Below are 25,044 nucleotides of genomic sequence, written 5' to 3' on the forward strand. Positions count from 1 at the left end.
AACTGCGAGGAAGCACCTGCACCGAGCTGGTGCCGCTTTTCTTACCTCCCCCTTCTTCTCCTTCCTCGCAACACATGATAAATAGCTGCGATCTATCATCATTTCACCACTTTCAAACCTGGCTGCGTGTCTCACTACTCTGAATGGAGCAATTATCTCTCCTAACTATTAAAAATGCTGGCGGGCAGACTAGACCTAAACATGCTTTCTTCTTCACCAAAGAGACACGAAGCTGCCAGATGCGGACTGAAGGCTTGTAGCCTCATCAGCACGGCATGTCCAGGCCCAACAGCCCTGCCTGCAGTAGCTTAGGAGCAGCACGAAACTACTTGCAACCATCCCAAACCATCCAGCGTGGCACTAAGGGACATGGTTTAATGACGGGACTCAGTCAGTCAGGTTGATGGTTGAACTTTAAGATCCTGAAGGTCTTATCCAACCTAAATGATCCTATGGATTAGCCTCTCCAACAGATAAAGAAGAGTACAGATAAGAGCTAAGAGTTGTACGCTCTGCAGCTTCTCAGAGCAACCCTGCAGCAAAGTTTTAGGACAAGAGGAAATGGCCTCAAGTTGCACCAGGAGAGGTTTAGGTTGGATATTAAGAAAAATTTCTTCACTGAAATGGTTGTGAAACACTGGAACAGGCTGCCCAGGGAAGCAGTTGAGTCTCCATCCTCGGAGGTCTTCAAGAGACGTGTAGATGTGGTGCTTAGGGACATGGCTTAGTGGTAGACTTGGCAGTGGTAGGTCAATGCTTGGACTCAATGATCTTGGAGATCATCAATGCCTGATTTTGGAGACCTTTTCTAACCTAAAAGATAATATGATTCTGTGATTCTAAGTGCACCAAGGGACTGATACTTGCTCCATGTAAGCCACTCACACCTCCATTTTCTTCTTTCCAGAGGGAGAGATGCATTTGCAAGACAGTGCTTTGCTTTGGTCAAGCGCTTAACTCTCATTTGGTTTCCTTAAGACATAGCAAATGCTGCTGATCAGACTGATAACCAAAATAAATAGTGTTATGAAAATAAAAATGCTCCTTCCCTCTCTTCTTGATATGGAACAGCATGGCAGGAGATGGATGGGTAAAATCATCCCAAAGCTCCCTTTCCTGCAGGGGTCTTTGACAAGAAGGACTTATTTTTATCACATGCATTTCAATTGCACTGGAAAAAAAATTTAATAATAGTAATTCCCTCCAAGGGAATTCAGCGCAATCCATGCTATGGTCCAGGAAATACTGGCAGAACAGACCACGTGTTTTATGTTCCCAGACTTTGCTTTAACAACCCTTAACATCACAACAGCGCAACTTAAGCATCAGGCAGATCCCTTCTGTATTTGCCTTTCCAAAGGACAGCATAACTCGTCCTGCTCTATTTACAATACCTGGCCCACTGGGGTGGGAAAACACAAGACATAAGAGTAAAGCTTCACTAAGAACAGAAAGGAATGGATGCATGCCCCAGAAGCTTACCAGAGAAGAGATGATAGAGGCAGCTACAATCCCCATTTTCCAGGCAATGAATGCTGATCCCTCTTGTTAGTTCTGGTCACTGGTGTTCATATAAATACTAAGTTCTCATTTTCTCACTTGTGCTTTACGGCAGCTGGCCTTTTGAGGAAACTACCCTTCCCATTCAGAACTACACCCAGATTTCCCTGTTGGAGCTATAAAGCAAAAGCAGCAAGGTTCCCAGAAAGTGAATACTTCTGTTTGTTTGTTTTAGGTGTATAAAATACAGACACACAAGTTTCCATGCTTGAGGAAGTATGTTTTTGTCATTGCTCTCACTTCATGTGAGAGAAAAGATGATAGAGAGGGAAGAAATGAGGCACTGTCACAGCACCTCTCCCCACTACGCCATTCCTAATTTTAGAAGTCCAACAGCACTTGTTCTATTTGTCTCTTCTTCCAAAACTGAAAGATTTCTCTGTTTCCCATTAAGCCCCCCAGGCACATTTGCGTCTGCGTCACGCCATACAGTGATCACATTTATTCATCTTGCCATGTGGTGCTCCCTCTCGCCTTCTGCAGCGCGCAATCCTAATCCGGGCTAATGTCATCAGAGACAAAAGGTGAGCCTTCAGACCTTTCTGCAGCCACACGTCGTTACTCCAACGAAGTAACCTGGGCACGATCAGAGCAAGAAAAATTACGCGTAAAGGAATTAAACTTAAAGGAAAGAATGGATTATGTTTCAAGGAGCATTTCTCAATGGTGAGAACGACTGCGCTCTGAATTAATCTCCCTGAAGAAGCAGTTGAGGTTTGATGGTGAGGAACACGTAGAAATGCTCTGGACAGCTTCAGGGGAGATGGACTGCAGGGCTGCTCCTCGCCGTGAAGATGCCTTAGCTTGAATAATGCCAGCGCTCGTCCCATCACCAGCTGTCACATCCATGTCGCCAAGCCTCGCTTCAGGTCTCGCTGAAGTCTGGAAGAACCTGATGCTCCTTTGGGAAAGGAGAGAGCTCCGTTTTCCCGTCAACATCTGGCATCCTTTTGGCAAGTGCATGCAACACGCAGTACCTTGCCAGAACCCTGTACGTTGAGTCATGTTTTATGAACTACTCAGTCTTTAATTACCTTTGAAAAGCGGAATGCCTCAATTCCACCACCGACAGATTTAGTGACTAATAAAAACAGCAGATGTTCGTGTGAATATTAACCCCGACACCAACGACTACGCCCCTTGCGTGGTGCTGGAGTGGCTTTGGGAGCCTTCGATCCTCTTGGCTACTCCATGGCCCTCAAAGACCCTGGGGCAGCCAGAGAGTAAGGCACTGCCTGCTTCCACCAAAAACCAGACAGATTAGGTGTAAAGTACTGGCACCACTTGCCGGAGACAAGCTCATGTAGTAATCTGGTTCGCAGAGGGGTGGTGGGCTTCCAAGAGCAAGGGCAACCTCTTGCTCTGCTCTACAGCTGGGATAAGGACCCAAGGATGCTTGGAGAAAGGCCATGGGAATAACCAAGGAAAGAAACAAACAGAAAGTGAAAACTGAGCTTTGGAAATACTAAATAATTTATTTGTGAAGTGAAACAAAGGAAAACGTAGATGAGATGATGTTTGCAAAGATTATTTGTAGAGCAGTCCAGAAAAGATGCTACTCCCACCTGAACAGATACAAGTGGGCAAAGACTTGCTCAAAAGTCCATGCAATGAGCGTTCAATACATTGATATTCAAAGGAGGAAAATCAGCAATTGCTACAAACTCGTAGGAAGCTGACACGTATGTAAATGCTTCAGCATCCACCCTCAAGAAAATAAATTAAAAAATAAAAAATAAAATAAATTAAAGATAATAAATGCAGACACCCCTATCATTTCCAGTCCTGGAGCCCACCTCTTCTCTACAGCAGGAGCAAAAAGCAGACGGTCAGTTGTGCTCTCCGTGGCAAACTTCTGGAGAAACAGAAGCTGCATGAAGTCCTCGATACTGTACATTCAGCTCAGCCATTAAAACGCCATTAGAAATGGATAACGAAATTAAGAAGGGGAAAGCTAATAGGAACCACTGCACGGAGGGAGCCCTGCTGGTGCTCAGCAATGTGGCCAGCTGAGCACCGACAAAGAACAAATTGAGTGTTAGGAGGAGGGACATAAAGCAAGCACCACAGCTCTGCTTGGCAGGAGGAGTGTAACAGATTCCGTCTCGGAGATGTATCAGCATCTGTGGCTCTTAAATCATGGAGGAAGGCAGAGGGGAGCAAAGCTTTCAGCACTCAAAGCAAAATCTGCGACAAGACCTTTATGATGATGAAACGCACTCGGGAGCGGGGGAATTAATGGGATGCAAAATGTCCAGCAGGACCCCAGTCATTCCCCTCTCCTCTTTCTGCCTTGAGATCCTCAAAAACCTGCCTGTTTCTTCAGGAAGAGTATGATACGCTTTTTCCTCCTCTCCTGTTGCCCAGTCTGACAGCTTGGGAATGCATAAGTATTTCTTTGCAATTTTCATAATCACAACAAGATCCTCAGTATGCTTAAAAATTACAGAAGAAAGAGCAATGTGCAATGTGAGTTATCAACAGCATTGGGGAAAGAAGTACAGCTCCAGTTTGTGAAAAAATGGTGAGGGAGGTGGGATCAGGGCTGAGATAAGATCTTGGGATGTCCCAGCCCTCACTCTTGTCCTGAACACTTGGATAAATCTATTTTTTACATTTCCCACCCCCTCCTTTCATTTCCCTGTGGAGGAAAAGATGGAGTCCTTCTTAGTGAAAATAGGGAGATTTCTTCCAGATCCTAAATATTTTTAAATTAGCAATCCAATCAAGAGATACACAGTTGTTTCTTCAATAAATGGCTTTTATTATTATTATTTTCTGCCTGTTTTCTGGAGAAAATGAGAAAACTGAATCTACTTTTGGGTGACTGAGCACTGGCACAGGCTGCCCAGAGAGGTTGTGGAGTCTCCACCTTGGAGAGCTTCAAAAGCCACCAGGACGTGGTCCTGGGCACCCTGCTGGAGGTGGCCTTGCTTGAGCAGGGGCTGGACCAGATGGCCCCAGAGGTCCCTTCCCACCTTAACCACTCTGTGAACTGTAGAAATAACTTATGCCATGGAGAAATCACAATGGTTTGGGTTTTACTTTACTACGCCTGCTCCAAGCAGAAGCAGAAGTGTGTACGAGACCTGTAGGGCCAGACCCCAAATCCAGGCTCACTCCCTCTTCTTTGCCCACCAAACAAGCCAGCACACCTCAGCTGAACACTTTAAGAGATCCTTAAAAGCAGCTGGTTAAGGAATCGCCTATTCAAAATAGTTTATCTTCAGTGACATTTCAAAACCCTTCTTAAACCTAATTTAATCTCCACGTCAGACAGCAGCTTAACCATCCCATCCCTCCCTTTGTCCTTGCAAACGGCAAATCCATCAAGGCAGAGTCATCTAACATCTTCTTCTGCACCACCATCTCCCTAAGAAAATCAGCGCTTGCACTCTCACTCGCACATCACAAGGCTGCTTGTGCCCAAGGAGAGCACACCACGCTGGTAAAAACCACTGAAATCATATTGCCCACCTTTGCAGTGGAAAAACAAAGAAGCAAACAAACTCATTTACCTTTTAAAATACTGCTGGAACAGTTAGAAAATGGAGTTTGGTCGTATACATCCAGCTGTGTACCACTATACAGACTGGTGAAGTGCAGCTGCCTCTGGTGTAAAGCAAGGATGCTGCTTAACCACGGAGCTAAAAGCCCACGAGGAGCTTTCTGTCAAAGCCTGATCAGGACCTTAAGAGTGAAATAATTAATACAGAACAAAGAACATATAATTCTGTTGCTGCAAGGCCAGAAAGGGGAAGCAGCTGCATCCTCCAGTCTCACACGAGGTAGATGACGAGCAGGGAAAGGTGTTAAGAGCCTAAAATATTAATTAAGTTAATAGTTTGGGATTTAAGACAGGACATCAAACACGCCTGCTGTATTAAAATCTACCTGCGTGTGCCCGCTCCAAAATCCCTGAGCAAAACGATGTCATTTCATATGCAAGGACACGGGTTATGCTTTGCAGATTTCAGTCAAGCAACTTCTCCCACTCTGCCGGGTCCTTTCCTAGCCCGGATGCAAGAAGAAGTTGGCCATGAAGCATTACTACGAAAGCTTCACATGATGGTCAGTATTTAATCCCATATAAAAGGTAATCACCAGGAATACCAAAAGATCTTGTGTAAATGAACACTCTGCTCTGCCACATTAGGGTCTTATTTTCCCCCAAAAATTATCTGTTCAAAACCTCCTCGTGAGGGCTCATAAACTGCCCCGAGATAAATCCCCGACAAAGGTGCAGAGGAGGTCTCCTGCAGCCTGCTTCGTTATTCATTGATAAGCCCCCAAACAGATACTGCAAACACTCTGCACAAAATTTTTGTACTTATCTCATCCCTAAATTTATACAATGCCATTCTACATGCACTGCTTTTTGCTGGGTTTTCTTTGTTGGTTTTGTTTTTACCCTGCTTGCCCTTCCAAAGCACCTTCCAGCAGAGAATTTAGAAATAACCTTCAGGAAACTTTCCCCCAAAGTTCTCCCAAGGCAGCCCAGGTATAATACAAGATCTGAACCAACAGACCACATCAGAAATTCATTTATTTTGATACCTGCCCCCAGGACCTACAGAGAAGCCGTAGAAAGCAGAAATGGAGAGAGAACCTACATGGGAATGGTCTTCAAAGCCTCCGTTTTCAGGAGTTTTTAATTCCCCGAAGCAAAAGGGTCTGATCTCCCTCTCCTTATATATCTGCCTCTGCAGCTGTATATATGCTTTGGGGCCGCAGAAATAGTTTGTGTTTATTTGTGCTTGGATGAACTTTTGGCCATGGCAATCTCCTCCCAAAGCAAGGTACTCACCTTGGCAGGTAGCTTGACACGTCCATGAGCAACTCTGGACCAACAAAACCAAACAACTCCCTACCAGTTATATCCCAAATATATATATCCCAATATATCCCAAATATGCATGAAAATTAAACTACCAACACGGCTTTATTTCACCCTATGTGAATACAGAGCCTTGTGTTTTAAGGAACCTCGTGGGTGCAAGTCAGAGGGAAAAACAAGGTGTCTACAAACACTCTTGAGCTCTTCCATCTTCTTCCTGAACCCCCCTGCTCACGTCTTTTTTCTTGATGCCCAAAGTGGCAAGTTTTACAAGGTATCTGTGAGCATAACATTCACAAGATTGATATCTATTTTAGTAGGGAAGCTGGTATGTTTGCTGCCAGACCCATCTCTGCAAGGAGCTTTGGGTGCCCCAGAAAGACAGCTTCCTTGTGGTCCCGCTCCCCACATTTGTGATCGCAGCCACCCTTGGCACCACCAAGATGGGCTGGTGGTCCTGCACGTGGTCCTTGCCCTTGCTCTGTGGTTTCACAGTGAGAAGGCACCAAAACTCCCACTCCTACCCTTCTGCCAGTGTGCTGACCCTCATCCTGAACCGACGACAACCACACTTCATAGAAAATGAGCTAAAAACCCAAATTTGTGGTGTCTGCAGGTGCCAGTAGTCATTCACCTTTACTTTGATATGCCTGGGACTGGAAATATCCTCCTTAAAAAAATGCAAAGCATTTAGCCTGACAGAACATCCAAATGCAGAATTAGTTTAAAGCTTTCCCTAAAGCACTGGTGTTTGAAGACTAGTTATCACGTATATTAAAAAACGAAAAGGGGGAAAAAAGCTGCAAAAGAGCTTCTCCATTAGAGCATACCAACCTTCCTTTCTTTATTTTTTAATGCTTGCATCTCCCAACCTGTCGACGCTCACTTCTCCTCCCAGAAGACAAAGCCAATATCCTGATCTATTTTTTGACCTTCTAAATCCGAGTGCAGGCAGAGGAAGCTGAGCTCGAGCTGACTGGGCAGCATTCACACACTGCAGCCCAGTAACCAGCACTGCAATACAGAAACTCTGGTCTGGTCCCAAGCTCACACTAATCGCCACGTTATTTCTCGGTGCTTGGCTCCCGTATAACCAAGTTCTGTCCGTGCCTTCTGCTGCAAAGCGTTTTGTTCACAGCTAGGTGTTTCTGTAAAGCCATGGATGAGATAAAACTGATCTTGGCCACTGGGGGTCATTAAAAGGCCTGACAGAGCTTCCTCCCAGGAACTGAGGTACTTCTTATGCTGGAATCTCACATTTTTGTTCTTCTAAGTATTTGTCGGGACCTCTACTTTACAACCTGTTAGGTTAGCCACTGAATCGCCTTCATTTTTCTGCTCTCTTTAGAGGTTTCCTCTCCTTGCCTTCTTAACTTAAAAGGTCTGACACAGTCATTGCTCAGCTGAAGATTAACACCCAAATACCATCCCAGGCAGATCACTACGCCTTTAAAAAGGGCGAGAGAAGAAATACACCAGCATATGAAGTCTCCTAGCCCTTCTGCTCGCTTCCTGCCCGCCTTCCTACCTGCAGGCACAATGGGAAAAGCACAATGGGAGTGGAGACAACCTTCTCCTCTGTCTCCTCTTCTCCGCTGAGAAAGCAAGCTGCACGTGAAGATACTTGATTTATTGAAGGTTGTCCAGTGAATCATGGCCATGGCCCACTTTGTACATGTGAAAGCACAAGTCGGCGAACTACCCAGTAAACACCACATTTAGCATTTCTACAGAGTTTCATGGGAAATGCTCACGACAGCCTTGGCCAAGATGACTCTCTCTGGAGGAGAGCAAAGCCCATACACTTCAGCAGGCACACTGAGAAGAAAATCTATTTGCAGTGCTAAAATGTGCCGCACTCCGAAGAATACCGATGACACATATCTCCTTGTGGCACAGGCTTCAAGGGATGGCCATAATGTGTCCCCACACAAGGTGTAACATGGGACGATTTATCTAAGCCTACTAGGAATGGTCCCCTTCTTAGGCCAGATAATTAAATGGATGCCCTAAAACTGGACAACTTCAGTGCTCGTTTCAATGCAGGGAAGGGTTTGTTTTGGTGGTTGAGGATTTCCATACCCACCCTTCCCATGGAAGCACACATCCAGAGCTCGCTCCGGGCAATTGGAGATTAATAGTTGGGTTTGAGCACAAAGCCTTTCCGCAGTGTGCACCAAGGGGGAGGCGAACATAAATATGCTTGTGCCAAAGCAGGGTAAGAATTTATACGACCCTGTAAAACAATGTCATTGCCTTTGCTTCGGGAAGCCTGGCCAAGAAAAGCAGCACAGGCAAGTGAGGAGAAAGGGCCTGAGAGAAGGGGGAGAAAATAATAGAACAAAATGAAAAAAAAAAAGTTTTTGGAAACATACAAACAAAACAAAAACAATCAAAAAACCTGAGTCCCTGCTGTGCCTAAACTGATGGATGTGGAGGGTGGGGAATTTTTAGAAATAATTAGGAAAGAAAGAAATGGCAAATCAAGCAGAAGACCCAGCATTTCTCCCCCAAAGCATGTTAGCCCTTGTATTTAGCCAACAAGAGGAATTCACAGCATGCTACGGGAGCACTGCTCCAGCAGCTGAAGAGAAAGATCAGCTGTTGCTGACTGGGAATCCCTTCTGCCTGACTCACAGCCACCCTGATGGAAATGCCAAGGAGGAGAGAAGATACCAGGAGTGCTTGTAAGGCTTTTGATTCTTGCAGAGGGGCAGAGTCACTGTGCAGTGTGATGCTGGCCCTCTCCTTGTCCCATCTCAGCTCAGCTTTAAGGAGGTCTCAGATGTGCCTGGAAGAAGTAAAATGCTGCAGTAAAACAGAGGTGGACCAAAGGGAATAGGATGTTCAGCCAGAAACCAGAAGCAAAAGGGTTGGAGAGCAAAACCAGGACAGGCAGCCCTCTTCCCGACAGCTATATAGCATCAAATATGGCGATATTTTATCCAAAAAAAAAAAAAAAAGGTGGATTGCTACCAGGTCAAACCTGGGGGTATGGATGAAAAAGAACCCTTGACATAAGATGCACTGATAACTCAATATCCCTCATCTCTTTGGAGAGATGCCAGGCATCCCTCAGATCCAAAGGAGTTCAACTCTCTGATCTCCAGCAAGTTCAGTCTCCCAGAAGGAAACTTTTTTTGCAACAGTGGCTGTTTTCTTATTAATCTTGTACATAAGCATAAAGTTTTTCTCACAGTCAGGATGATAACAAGGCTGAGTTGCTTCTTCTCCAACACTGATGAGCAATAAGTGTGAAAACTCCATGAAGAAAAAAAAATCTCTGTGAAAATACTGAAATTCTGTTAACAAACTCCAAATTAAAAAAATATGAATAGACACACTTTATTTTAACAGTAAGACTATAAAAGGAGAGGTGTGAAATAACAGTACAACTAAAACCTCCAAACTGCATTTCAAAAGCATACTTACATATTCGTATACATACACTACAAATGCATACCCCTTAGGTAGATATATGTGTACTTCTGGCCATTTTCTATATAGCTTTAGCCATTTTTTTATTAGATCCTGGCTTGACATTATCTGTGTATTGTTCAAAACCACAAGCAGGCTACTGTCTTGTTGGCAAAGCAGTGCAGGAAAAGAAGCAGACCATTCCTCCTTCCCAACCTGCTTAACTCTTACTGTGCTTGCAATAAATCTGAAATACTGACTACTACATGATTGCAATAAACTTTTTTTTTGGGCCATTTTGTCATAAACCCAAGTTCTTTGCAAACTGTACTTTACAGCAAACCCTCTTTATAAATCTGTGCCTTCTAACTTTTTACAGAAGTGAAAATAATAATAATAAAAAAGAGATCAGTAGGAAAAAGCAATACGGAAGTCTCATTTTGCTCAATTCATCACTGCAGTTGCCTCCATATATGTGGACAAGTACGGTAGCTTTGAAATTTTAATGCACCCAGGACTGACTGTCCTCCTTCAAAACTTCTTATTTCGGGGAACTGGATTCCCTATGGTCTTGCCTCAGTGTAGCTTCATACACAACGGATTAATTTCCCAAGTTCACTGCAATGTGCTAATCCCAATCTTAAAAGACGGATTTATGACTTTTAAAAATCTTTATATAGCTTTCAGTCCTTCTACTTCAATGGCTGTGTCTCTACTTCTATTTCTGTAACTGTAGCTGTGTTAGGAGAGGAGAAGGAATAGAGGATAAATAGAATTTTATGCAGCGTGGCTGTGGTCAGCTCTTCAGTCTGCTTCTGTTCTCCACTAAGGCCCTGAGCAAAGTATTTCAGGGGGAAAAAAAATCCCTACCTAATTAAACAAAGTCCCTGCATGTGTCTTAACAATGAGCTTTTGTATCTACATCTATCGTAATATCTTGGTCTCTCTGGAAACCCAGTCCCAAATGTCCCTGGGTAAAGCTTTCAAAGAAATGAACAGCCAAAACACAGAAATATTTCAGGGCACTGAACCCAATTTCAGCACATTTTTGTGGATTTAGGAGCTCTCAGGTTTGACTGGCAATAGAATAGCCCTTGGTCAAAGGACTGTATTTCAAGAGGTCCTTAGAAGCCTTCCAGAGCACAAAAGGGCCTTGGATATCAACTCCTTCCCACATCCGTACCTCCGTCATCAAGTACCTGGAGACCTGTGAAAACAGACCTCAAGAGCGTTTCTGAAAACGGGATATAGGCTTTAAAAATCTCACTGTGAATATGTTAAATCCACTACTGTAGTTCCCAACCCAAGTCACAAGAATAATCAGCTGCCTTCCCCAATTCAGTGTGCTGCAGGCTTAATTCCCATTAAAAATACCAGATTTAGAATGACTTCAAACATTTTTAATATACTTAGGATGTGCTCATATAGAAAAAAAAAAACCATCATCTTGCTGTGGGCCTCTGCAGCCACAGAAAGGTAAGAAACACGGACATCCAACTCATGTGTTTCCACTTAATGCATTTAAAGATGTTGCATGAAGCCACCCGGAGGTCTGGATAAGAATCATAGGATCACAGAACATCCCAGGTTGGAAGGGATCCATGAGGATCATTGAATCCAACTACTGGGTCCACAAAGGACCACCCAAAAATCAGACCCTATATCTGAGAGCGTTGTCCAAACGCTTCCTGAACTCCGGCAGGCTCAGTGCTGTGACCACTGCCCTGGGGAGCCTGTCCCAGTGCCCGACCACCTCTGGGTGCAGACCCTTTCCCTCACACCCAGCCTGACCCTCCCCTGTCCCAGCTCCATGCCGTTCCCTCGGGTCCTGTCGCTGTCCCCAGAGAGCAGAGCTCAGCGCCTGCCCCTCCGCTCCCCTCGTGAGGGAGCTGCAGGCCGCCATGAGGCCTCCCCTCGGCCTGCTCTGCTCTGGGCTGAGCAAACCAAGGGCCCTCAGCCTCTCGTCACACGCCTTGCCCTCCAGACCCTTCACCATCTTTGTAGCCTCCTTTGGGCACTCTTTAATGATTCTATGTCCTTCTTCTGCCCAGAGGAGCTGAGCTCCTCATCACGCAGTATGTTTCAAAGGTAAAAATTGACCCGGTGCCATGTCTTGTGAGTCCTACCTGCTTCTAAAGCAGCTGAGGGCATTATTTCCATGACGTCCAACCCAGTTACCACTATGCAGAGCTGGATTCAGGCTGTCACATCAGTTCGGCCAGTCCTTAGGTGTGTTTTGAGTTCAAAGCTGATGACAACTGTCACCTGGGAATCGTGTTGTGTGCTGCCAAGTGGAGATGTGACACGCAGTGCTGGCCACTGCTCTGCTGGCCATCTGGTGAGATGGCAGCGTGCCCAGCTAGATGCGTGGGTCTTTGCCAGGCACAAAAGGACCAAGTTTTTCAGATAGACTAAGCCCAGTTAAAACTAAAAACAGCACCTTTGCCCAAGGAAGCTGCTCTGTGGTTTGGAAGAATTGTGGACATTTTCCAGAGTGACGAGACATGCCCACGAGACTGAAGACTGGAACAAGGATTACAATGGCAAATTATCTTGAAAAAAATAGTGTCCATCTGACTCTGACCTCCTAAAATATGTGAAAATGTAGAATTTTCTCTTAAAAAATATTTGGGACACAAAACATTGCAGAAAGGGGTGGAAAACAAAAAGTAAAATGCACGTACTGCTCAGAATGTCGTGCCAAAAAGTTGTGAGTCCCAGGCCCTGCTCTTCACAGCTTAAAAATTCATTATTAAAAGCATTATCTATGGTTCTTAGGGTGTCTTCAAGACTGGTTCTCCAGCCCTGATGTCTATGTGTGCTGAAGCTGTACGATGAAGGGCAACACCTGCCCTACTTCACCCTCCAACTGCTTCATTTGCAGTGAGACCAAGAAAAGAAGTTTAAGGCAAGTCACAGTGTTCATGATGACAACCTATACCAAAATCCCACAGCTACGTGAAAGAAGAAGCACCACTTTCTTCAAGTGCCTGTCCAGACTAAAAAAAACATCTGGGAAGGAGAGAGGAGCATCAAAGGAGGATAGATGTTAACCAGTTCTGCTAAAGGATAAGGGAGGAAAACCCCCATCACAGACACAGCGCGATAAAGCACAGGGAGAACATCTCAGAATGATCTTTATTTTAATCAAGCTGCTGGCAACTTAAGCTATAATAATAATGTAAAATCGGTACTTTCTCTGAGATGCTGTCTTGTTGCTCACTGCCCGAGACTCTCCCCTTTGCCCAAGATGAGGACCTGGAGTGGAGGAAAGGGATACCTGCTAGCAAGTTTGCCTTGTCAAGGACTTCCTTTAAAATGTAAAAGCAAATTTACGCCTTGTTGGGTTGCTACTGTGCAGATGTTCAAAAATCCCAGCAGCAAAGCTTATGCGCAGTTCTGAAGGATGAGCCCAGGACAGAAGCAGCTCAGCTTAAAGCACGACCAGCAGATGACAGCAAGCCCTATGAATCACAAGACAAGAAAGTGCAGTCACTAAAGCCATCCCTGTTTTAAGGGAATAATCAGGATCTAAAAGCAACTCCAGTGTGGTGGGGTGAAAAAGATGGAAAATCTGCAATCCAGCACTTGCAAAATATTACAGCATGCACAAACAGCTTAGGATAGAAAGACTCCCCATCTCGTCTGCTAGCACTGTAGAGCTGACTCATTTGTTCAGCTCTTGGACTGAAAATAAGCTGATTTCATTCAAATCTTACAGAGCAACCAGAAGGACAAGCCTTCACGGTGCCTTTTGGAGCAGAATTAAATTTCAGGCTTCACTTCCACCAAAAATAACCCGTGCTTGCATAGCTGTGGAGCTCTGGAAAGCTGGAGAGGTGAGCAGTTAGGGCTGTCTGAAAAGCACAGCTCTACTGCAAAGCGTGACTACGCAAAATAGCGTTCATCCAGGGTTGGCCCCAGCACCCTGCGTGGCTGATTCAGCACAAGGGGCAAGCAGGAGAGCTGTCCAGTTTACACGTGCAACCAACTTGGTGCTGTTTTCCCAGCTAAGTTCATCATTTTTGGTCATTTATGTAAAAATCAGCAGGGTTTTGCTTTATTCCTCCTTCTTTGCCCTCTCTTCTCCAGCCTGGAATCAGCAAGCAATGGGAAACTGGTATTATAAATACCTATGCAATCACTTGCACACCTCAAAATCTATGCAAACTGCTTCTTCCACCCCGCTACAACTGCCTGCACGACTCTCATTACCTTCAGTCACACCAGAAGTTACTAAAGGTGCTCATGAATCCCAACCATAAATACCCAAGTCTAAGAGAGAAATTCAGGGGAGATTTGCAATACGTACATCCTAACATCCAATCTAAAATCCCTCCTTGCTCCTAAATGCTTTCCATCCAGACTAAATCGCCCTAATCCCCATGGGTGCCTTGTTCATCTGTCCATCCACCTGTCCATCCGTCCATCTGTCCGTCCGTCCACCAAGCCACCCACCCATCAGGCTCACTTACTCAGTATGACTTTTTGCTGGATAATAGCACCATCATTACAAATTATATGCCTTTTTTTTATCCCCCTTCATTTTTTTTTCCCCTAACACTAGACGTAAGTACACTCCAACCTGGCAAATACACCGAGGTCCATCTCACCCGGTGCGCTCTGCAGCGCCCACTTTCCATACTACAACAGCCCAGGTAGCACAGTTCAGGTCTTCCTTTCTTAAACTTTACCCCTGGGTTCAGATTATTTGGATTTGATCACTCTCACTGCCAGAACCCCAGACAGAAATTCTGCAATAATAAAAACATGTCCCCGAAGCAACACTGCTTTAACAGAATATAATTAGCGGAATATAAAGTTTGCTTTGCAGCCCGCAATCAGAGTTTAGCACTTCACAACCAGCAAGGCACAGCGGAGGTGCATGCGTGGACCTGATGCCTGCCCCAGCAGGGCTCAAAGAGAAACGCTGAGGTAGCATCACCTCATCTGTGCTAACAACCTGTGCTGTGCAAATGTCTGATTCACACCCGGGAAACGTCTGGGACCAAGCAAAACCATGCCAGGTACTATTTTAGTTTGCCTTTCAATGTTCAGTAATTTCCATTCCCAAATTTACTGGGGCTGCTACAGCAATAGCAGAGGGGACAGAACATAAACTTGGTCACTCGCTGCACATTCACGTCCTCGTGCTGATCCGACCTAAGACAGATCAAGCTGAATTCCATTCCAACCTCACTTGGTTTCCTGATGTGAACGTACGAATCAGAAATGAAAAGACCTTCTAGCAAGCTGTAAGGGCAGCAAGAGCTGCCAACACCTTCCAGAGAACAGGACAGGGAATGCGACGAGGAGTGGATAAACCTGTGCCAGCAGTGCCAGCCTGCTCCTGGATGCCACCTTTTCCAGTGTAATTCCCATCAAGTACTAACAGGCTAATATGCAAGGTCACTGGAGGGATCCTGCTGCTGCACACAATTCCATTCCAGCCGGGTGTCCTGCTTCAGGAAGACTTATCTGTAGGCAGAGCGCAAGAAAAAATGGTTTCTGATCCAAGCATCTGATATTGCCAAGGTACAAAAACAGAGGCAAAGCACAAGGTGCAAAAGCAGAGCTATCCCAGAAAATATGAGGAAGGCTCAGAGTGCTTGCAAGAATTTAGTAATATAGGCAAGCACTCACTTATGGCTTGTTGGACAAGGGCTCTAAAGCAAAGACCACTCTGCTTTCTTAAGCAGACACGTGATTTTGAGAGACTGAGAGAGCTGGCAAACATGAATAGGATTGCACTGACAGGATGAGAGGAATCTCAGGAGCATCAGTATCTCCTCCAGGTCTAAACAGCTTAAGCAAGAACAGCTACAAACTTTCTGCAAAGTGATAGTTAAGGGGGAGTGTTTAATTGTAAAGAAACGCAGGTTTTAACAAAATTTTCTTTGCTCTTTTGTGAGACAAGGAAAAAAAAACCTTTGGTTCCTGGCTCTGCCAGAGCAACCAGAAGCAAAAGCACTGAGCCGTATTAATTTCAGGAGTTGAAACGAAAGCCTAGGACAAGTCTCTGCTCCAACGGGGAAATGCATCCACCTGGACAGATGTCCCAAGAGGACAGGCTTGTGGCCAGGTACCCACTAAAGGAACCACCAGCACCTTCATCCTGCTCTGCATTCTCCACCAAGGTACCCATACGATGAGCAGAGCAAGGGGAGAACATCTTCTTCAGCTACTTCTAATTTGGCTGTAATCAAGTGGAAAATGGAGCGAGCTATTCTGAGAGGATGAGATGTTTAAATGCATTTCCAGCTGAACGCTGCCTGAGGACAAGATTGCGTGTTTGTTTTCTGGTTTTCCACTAAAGATTGGGAGCACCGGGATGATTTTCACATGGTTACAATAAAATGGCTTTGCATGGCGAAGACTAGCAAATGAAACAGCTAGAGAAAAAAAAAAAAGGTTTATTTTACCCAGGAATTTGTTTCTGTATTGTATCATTTTAACTGCTATGAGGTGGTCAAATATTTCATTATTTACTTATTTATTTCAATGGTGTTTTCTGGTTTTGCTAGTTATTTAAATAAATGCATAACCACCTAACTTCCCTGAAATACCAAGATTAGAGTGAAACATTTATTATAATGTTAAAATTGCCAGAAGGGATAGGGCAGAGGTTTTCAAAACAAACAGTTTCAAAGTTAATTTGTGTATCAAAGTTAATTCTCCTGGCAATTTGTTTTGCTATAAAACATGTTGTTCATTATTCTTTAATATGTTTTCATATGTTTTGGCTTATTAATTCATTAAATCATTGCTAAGATCTCTAAGAAGTGGATGTAAAACAGAGAATATCCCCTGCATTTCCTCAGACTGGACTAAGGAAACAAACGTTTAATGTTGGGAATATTGCACAATAGCAGACAAACAATATGAAACACTTCCTCTGTAGATATGATAAGCAGGATTTTGAAGTTGTCTAGTGGGACAGATCATCTTATGATTTTTAGTATTACTTGCATCTAGACTTGGACCAGCACTTCATTTCAGGCCAATTAATGATTTGATTAATACAACATTCGAGCCCTCTAGACGTCTATGTCCCTGTAAATTCAAGAAAATATGACAGGACCCAAGACTCAGAAGTGAAAATCAATCATTAAGACTCGCACAAACTTTTTACAGAGCATTTGACAAGCCATTTTATTTTCAGTGTTGTATAAAATAGAAGACGTACCACCTTCTTTACAGACCAGGGAGTAACTTGTGAGTAGTATTTGTGAATTACCTACAACTGGCAAAAAAAGGTGCTGCAGATGGGCACACTTTTAACTCTGTCTTTCCATTCTGCTGTTGACGGGACTCCATCCCAAATACATACTTTGGTTTTATCACTGAACGTGACCAAGTCGCAATGCAATCATTCAGATTTAAAGGCTTTAACTTTGGTGGAAACAAACAAACAAACAAAAAACCTTTAATGTTGCATCAATCTAAAGTTCTGAGCTCTAAAAAAAAATAAAACTACAATGTGCCAAGACTTTATTCTTGCTTTGTTCCACCACCGTTAACTCTTTCTTCATATAATGATTTATACCAGGGAAGCTTAAGCTCATGGTGGGGTCCCTCATTGCTCCAGCGAGGAACATGCCATGGTCAGATTTAGAGCATCTTCCACACCCTTTGGCTAGCTCTGTACGCTGCAGTGATTAAATATTTCAGTGCTCCTTTAACAAAGCACTGTAGGTATTGAAAGTCACTTGGGAAGTTTGTGCTAAAACAAAGCTGCGCTCGGGTCCCAATAAAGCAGAAGCATTAACCACCTGCTGTCTGTTAATTGACCTCGGGGACTCGTTGTGTGTTTAGGAATCCAAGTGCTTCGGCGCACTGCAGGATGGAGATGCGAAGCTTGGCGGTGGTATCCTTCCCACGCTCTGCCATCAGACCTCAACCCACCCCAGGAGGGAGCGAAGGAACACGTGGTGGTCAGGCCACAATGCTGGTTCGTACACCTGGTGTTGAGTTTGGTCTACAGAACGTCCACCCCAGCTTTGGCCATCGGTCCTGGGTCTCCGTCAGAGCTCCTGCCCCATCCCCACCCCATCAAAGTGCCCACAACCGATGTGAGCGCCTTCTGCCCACGCAGCACTCTGCGACTCCACCATCCTGCAGGCAACAATGGCCCTCAAGGTGTATTTTCTTCTGAACCGCTTTCCAAAACTGCCTGGGAAAGAGCAAAATAGGTTTGGACGGGCACAGAGAGGACGGCAGGATGGCCCAACCACTTGACGGGAGGGCTAAGAAAATTATAGACCCAATTCCTGGAAAAATATTAGCAGAAATTATACAACAATGAATTGCTAAGTATCACAATGATAATTAGGTGATAAATACCCAGCGAACGCTGCCAAGAACAAGGTGCACAGACCAATCTAATTTTGTTCTTTGACAAGACAGCCAGCCTAGCAGAGAAGCAGGGAGCCGCGTGTGCGATATATCTTGAGTACAACCCTGGCCAGTGTCCCGCATGCGATCTTCACGAGCAACCAACCAAAGAAAAAATAGTCTAGATGAAGTCACGGCAAAATTAAGCACTGACCCAATGCTCCCGTGAGCACACCTGGAAACATTACACCTCTGGAACATGAAATGACCTGTTCAAATCTGTCCTGTAATGGCCAGTGCACAGTAAGGTTAATAAAAACAGCATTAAAAAATTCCTGGCTTGTGGCATTTTAATTCAATCTATTTGAATTCCCTGACCTCTGTGCCTCCCCGCGTACAGCAGATTTTGTTCATTCTCCCCAGAAAAAGCCTGTTTTCGGAAGGATGGGTCTAATATGGCAGATGTTGCACACTTGAGAATTCAGGATTTAATTCCTACTGCTGCACGGCATTTGGTCTCCATTTATTTCAGATATCACACATTACTTTTTAAAAAATCTTTTGAAACACTTTTTTTTTTCCATTCTCAGGTTTAAATCCTGGATATCCAGCAAAACCATCAAAAGCACAATTCGAACTGGAGTTGCCCAACACCCAACTCTAACTCCCCATAAAGCTGCCCCTGGGATTCCTCCACAAAATTCTGCAGACGGACCCTGCGGATTTCGCTAATTAGGATGGGGAACAAGGGCGACCACTGCAGCGCCCGACAATGAGCTGGAACTCCATCCACCATCATGGCAGCCCGAGGCCAGGGGAAGCCTCACCGTCATTCCCATTTCCTCCATGGAGGAGATACAACCAAGACAGACAGGTAAAGGCCACCCTCCTGTTAGTAATGTCTGGTATTTTATTTTCAAAAAGCAAAACCTGAGGCCTCTTTGTTCTCTGAATTAAAGAGTTCAGAAACAAAATCCCTGGTGATTTTTACTTTTTCCTCACCCCGCTGTCTGACCACTTGCTATGAGGAGCCTCCGGCTCCTGAGGTAAGCCGGGGCCACCGAAACCCACTTGTAACTTCCATTTATTGCATTATCCATTTTATTACGGTAAAGCTATTAAGCAGCAGCATCCCCATCACTTCTGTTGTTGAAAGATCCCAGGGTTTTCTCTTGTATGCCTGAAGATTTCTGCTGAATCGCACGCTACAGCACCTATCTGCAGGGATGCTGGTACTTTTTATTTATTTGTTTACTGGATATAGCAAGAAGAAGGGTTTCAGAGCACACGCCGAACATGTCCATCGAGGTCTGCCCCGCTGTGAGCAGACATCCATACGGCAGCAGGAAGGCCACGGTCTTTTGTTCCAGCCATACCATGAGGTAATGCAGAGAGCAGTTTTTCTTAGCAAGGCAGTCATCCATCTTTGGGAAGCAGGAGGCATAAGATGAGCTCTGCGTTGACCCTCTCCTGACACTTAATGACAATATCTGGGGATACTACAACAGAAGACACTTGGCATGTACTACTCAGTCTCCCACGGCGAAGGGGCATGGAGAGTTATTTAGGCTGAGAGAGCTCATCTCTGGTTCAGACACACAAAAAGGAGAAAAGTTTCTCCGAGTTGCCCTTGGCCAAGGAAACAAGTCTGTCTTTCTTTTCAGAAATGCCTTTCTGCGATGGTATACAGCGAAGTGGTGAAGTGCCTGCTCCTGCCTTGCAATCCCTTCCATAGCCAAGGGTCCCAGGTGGTGTTGAACAACTCCGCGACCAAGCTTTGCTCACCAGGAAGATCAGCCCTGGAGGACCTGGAAGACTTGGCCATTGCAACACCACCCAAGACCATGTGTGCGTGCACGGAGGGAAAGTTTCTCACCTCTGAGATGCGAGCTGACAAGTTAAAAGGCTCTGGACAGGCAGCTGAAATGGTTTCAAGATCATGGTCTTAAGAAAGCTGATGTTTCTATGCCAGCTACTTTTTTTGCAATCCACTGAGGGTTGTTCAAATGACGGGCAAGCTGGGCTTGATGTGGTACCTCTTCAAATACTTAGGAACTGCAAGCATCTTGAATTATTCTCTGCATTTGCATTAAAAATAGTGATCATTTTGTACAGCACTGTAAGTATTTGCGTGTTTGGGGTGTTTTTTTTGTGTTTTTTTCTTTTTTTTTTAATCCAAAACCACAGTGCACTGAGATCCATCATTTGTCTATTCCAGATTTTGATTCTCTTTTTGTATGGTTCTTTCATTGTGCCCAAGCATCCCATTCTTCCTTGCTTTTATGCCTTTAATTTTGCCTTGTAGAACTGCCTAAAAATCACTATTTAAAACTGAGCAGTCAACTCACACTTAATTCAATACCCTCTCCCTCTTCAAAGGGGAAAAAAAAAAAAGATAATTGCACCAAAACTCATAAGAAAACACAAAACCATGAGAAACCTTTATGCTTCTTTTATAGATCCATCCAGGGGGAACAGCTATTTGCAAAACAATGAAGCATTTCCCGAAGAATATTTGCAACCTTGACAACTTGGAAACCAAGTCAGGCTGCCTTAATGAACAGCACCGCTGAAACCAAAGGCAACGTAAGAGAGTGGTGGTGGTGATGTTTTTCCCAGGCGCAAAGCAGTAATGGCCCGTGCTAGCAGTAACTTTGCCGCGCTACAACGTCCCCTTTCCTGATGCTTCTGCAAAGGTCTGAACCCTCAGCTGTGTCTCCGCAGCAGCCACTGCACCCTCACTCTGCTGTGCAGGACAGACCCAGAACTAAAACTAAATGCAAAAATATGCTCCAGCTCACAGGGCAGACTGAAAGTCAGGCTGTATTAAACCAGATCTGGCCCTACAGCAACTCCCTATCTGGACCAGGACGTGGTGCAGTTTGGAGACGTGGCCTTAACTACCCATGCCCACGTGGGCTGGCTTCCATCCTTCTCGAACAGTAGCTCAAAGGTGGGCAGGATGAGACCCTCCTTTCCACCTCCAAGCACGAGCCAGCCCTGAATCAACAGGGACGATGGCATGCTTGCAGTGCCTAACGAACACTAATTATTCTACCTACCATTCTTCTGGCAAAGGATGCCTCCTACAAGAAGAGGACACAGTAGATCCAATGCCTTCGACCCACCAAAGCAGGAGGTTATAATCATTAGCTGAGCCCTGTGTTACGGCAGTTACACTAGGAATATGCTTTTATGAAGCACGGCTTTGCCCTGTGCAGTGGAGACCATTTCATATACAAAGGCTGACATCTGGATGCTTTTTCTCTTTCTACTTTAGCATTCCTGGAATCCTTTGTGGGAAGGAGGGAACAAGAAAAGGAAGTATGTCTGGTGTTCACTTAAAAACACCCCACAAAACCAGAATCTGCATTCATTTGCAAGTCGCTGTTTATGGTTTCTGCATTCCCTGAGGAGGTTTTTATCCCCCGTTGCCATGCTGGAGCACATTTTGCAGATTAAAGCAGCCTCCCCAGCAGTTAAGTTGTGCCCTGTGGAATCACAACCCTCTTCTCCTTGGACCTTACCCCATCTACTCCCATCACCAGTGCAGCTACAGCTAGCCAGAGAACAACCGTTTGAACCAACTTCTTGCTGAGGAAATGAGGAGAGCCACAAACAGATGTAGAAAATGTGCTAAATTCCTTCTCCCAATCCCTCAAAACATCTCCAAAACCCTCATCAGTGTCGCTTTTCCATGGCAATTGGCAAGATACACTGAAACCTCAAGACCTGAGCACGGTACGATGTTGCGCCTCATCATACAAATCAAACCCAACAAAAGTTTGGTTTTCACCTTTGAAAATCTGTAACAGAAACAACCTCTGGAGATAGCCTGATATGTATACAACAGCCACGTTGAACATCATTCAGTAAAATATGAGTTTTTTTTAAAAAGTGGAAGTCTGGTAGAATAAATTACAGCAGGGGATCAATACTTTACCGAGAGGTTGATAGCCTTGTCTCGAAGGGCCTCCAAATGGGTTCCTGCTCCCAAATCCACTCCCGTCAATGGATCCATAAGACATTTTCTAGATAGCAACGGACGCAGGATTGTACTTTAAACCTAAGAGAACAGAGAAAAAGACATATAACACTGTTAAAAGTCAGTTAAATTCCACTACTCTAGGTGGAGGAGGGAAGGCAAATGAAAAACAAAAGGCCTATCTCCAAACTTCAGGATGCCCAACCACAAAACGAAACGAAGCACTAAAATCCAGGTTTCCTGGACTACAGATGATCTTGGGGGTGACCACGTCATTAGATCTCTCTCAACCTTACTTTCTCCAGTAATAAAGGGCGACAATTTATCTGTTTCAGCCATGTCAAGACTAATTCCTCGCTGTCCACAAAGTGCTTTGAGATCTGGAGATGGTAGGCATAGACTAGGCACTTGATCAAAACCAGGTAATGCTGTCTTCTGGAACATTATTGCTACAGAGCTGGTGAGGAGTCTATCCATCATACCACAGTCTCGATTAGCTCTCAAAAGAGACAGCTTGCTGCTGTATTGTAAGCTCCTGGACCTCTACTATAAATATTGGAGCCAGGGTTATTTTTCCTTGCTGGTTTAAAAAAAAAAAAAGAAAAAGAACAACAACAACAAAAAAAAGAAAGCAGAAGCAGCTACAGGGTCTCAGGTAGCAGCAGCAGACTGAAATCAGTACAGCACTGGCAGAGGAAGGCTTCTCCCCCTGTTCCACTTCACTGTCTGCAGGCCTCGTCTCACCGTGAGCCACAGACACCCTCGAGCAAATCATCGGGGTTCCACGACTTTAATATTAAATGTAGCCCAACACTAAGGCATGGAGGTGACAACAGCAAAGGAAGAAAACGGATAGATGTGCCACATCAGAAAGGGCATGATGCAGGGCCAAACCCAGCTGCTGCTTTCTTGTATCAAGGCTGGGAAAAAATGCCCCATACAGGGAAAATTGGGAGGAGGAAGGTAGGGGCTTACTCAACAAAAAAGGGCCCCTCATGCACTTCATTCTCATTTTTAATTTCAGAGTTGCAAAATTAAAAAATAAAAATAAAAAATAACAATACTGCTGAGGAGAGCCAGACAGAGGATCTATAGGACTAAGGGAAGTCACTTACCGTCCTGTCTTAATTGGGCAAGAAACCTGAAAGAGGATGAAAGTGCATTTGCCTTGAGAGAAGAAGGGGTGGGAGCTGGATGTACCAACCAGCTGAACATATTAAAAGAGCAGCAAATCCAGAGCGCAGCTTCCCACCCAGCCTCGGTGCACAGCATACACACATAATTGGCATCTGAGGGTGCAGGTACCTCTAGCACATAAATCCTACAGTTCAGGAAAACAGCCTTCAGTCAGCAAATGAAGCAAACAAGAGCAAAAGTTAAAAGAAACCACCTGCGAGCCAAGGGTTAGCAAGACACTAAACGACACAGTAGCCAAGCGTGTCAAGAAGGTAAAGCCGCTGTGGTGGTTTTATCCCGCTGGGCAGCTGAGCTCCACCACAGCCGCTCTCTCACTCCCCTTCCTCAAAGGGAAAGGGGGAGAAAATACGATGGGAAGGGCTCAAGGGTTGAGGTAAGGACAGGGAGATCACTCAACAACTATTGTGACAGGCTAAACAGACTCAGAATAGGGAGACTACTGACATTTATTGCCTATGACTAACAGGCTAGAGCAATGAGAAACTAAAAGCAAAGTAAAAACACCTTCCCCCCTTTCCTTCCTCTTCCACCTCCTCCCCCTCAGCAGCGCAGGGGAACGGGGAATGGGGGCTGCGGTCAGTCCCTAATGCTTCGTCTCCACCGTTCCTTCATGGCGTGGGCTGCCCACAGGCAGCAGCTCTTCAGGAACTGCTCCCACACGGCTCCGTCCCACGGGGTCCATCCCCCAGGAGCAAACTGCTCCAGCACGGGTCCCCCACGGGCGGCAGCTCCCCCCAGACCCCCTGCTCCTGCGTGGGCTCCTCTCCACGGGCTGCAGCTCCGGCCCGGGGCCTGCTCCTGCGGGGGCTCTCCGTGGGCCGCAGCCTCCTCCAGGCCACATCCACCTGCTCCACCGGGGGCTCCTCCACGGGCTGCAGCGTGGAGATCTGCTCCGTGTGGGACCCGTGGGTGCAGGGGGACAGCCTGCTCCACCAGGGGCCTCTCCACGGGCCGCAGGGGAACTTCTGGCTTGGCTCTGGCCAGCAGCAGGTCCCTTTTGGAGCCGTCTGGAGCTGGCTCTGATCTGACATGGGGCAGCTGCAGGGCTCTGCTCACAGAGACCACACTTGCCACACAGACCCCACCACCAAAACCTTGCCACATAAACCCGATACAGCCATATGCATTGTAGAGGTATAATCTATGATGCCTTGATGGAAGTTCGTCACAACCACTGAAGACTAAAAGGACCAGATGAAGATTCACTTGGGAAGTCTGCGATGGACTTGGGAACACATCCTGCCTCTCCCAGGTCTCTTGTCAGCCCACAGCTACAACAGTAACACAACCTTCATTGCAAAACGCAACCCAAGACCTAGCAAGACCCTTACTATCCACCTGGGGAAATAAGGACACATAGAAGACAGTTACAGGAACAGTTCTAGGCAGGGATAAGGTGTTATTTTCTTTTATTTCTCTCTCAGTGTGGCTACAGATTCAATGTGCAATAAGCAGGGAAGAGGAACAATCAAATGGTTGGAAAACTGTCTCTACACAGAGGATCATCCTGACCTACCCTTCCTTTTTACAGATGCACAAGGGGAAGCATACGGTGCCACAACTTCCCCAAGGTCACATACAACAAATGTGGAGCAAAAGTCTACATCGTGTTGTAAGATGACTTGATTACAACTGGGCAAGCGTTCTCTGGCAAACAGTGAATGTGTCTATTTTTTCCCCAACAGAGCGGCGTGAAAGGGGGAGAGGAGGAAGG

The 25,044-nt window shown here is 45.3% G+C and overlaps 1 protein-coding gene across 7 annotated transcripts in view; it reads right to left on the minus strand.

Moving 5' to 3' along the window:
• TSNARE1 (t-SNARE domain containing 1) overlaps positions 1-25,044 on the minus strand; it is a 462,920-nt gene that overhangs the window by 338,924 nt on the left and 98,952 nt on the right. For all 7 annotated transcript variants that reach the window (XM_066990792.1, XM_066990788.1, XM_066990790.1 and 4 more), the window contains one exon: positions 22,092-22,214. In XM_066990792.1, the coding sequence (XP_066846893.1) occupies positions 22,092-22,176 (85 nt within the window). In that variant the 5' untranslated portion in view covers positions 22,177-22,214. The remainder of the gene's footprint in view (positions 1-22,091; positions 22,215-25,044) is intronic.

This window comes from Anser cygnoides, chromosome 2 (assembly GCF_040182565.1).
Source record: "Anser cygnoides isolate HZ-2024a breed goose chromosome 2, Taihu_goose_T2T_genome, whole genome shotgun sequence".
Lineage (NCBI taxonomy): Eukaryota > Metazoa > Chordata > Aves > Anseriformes > Anatidae > Anser > Anser cygnoides.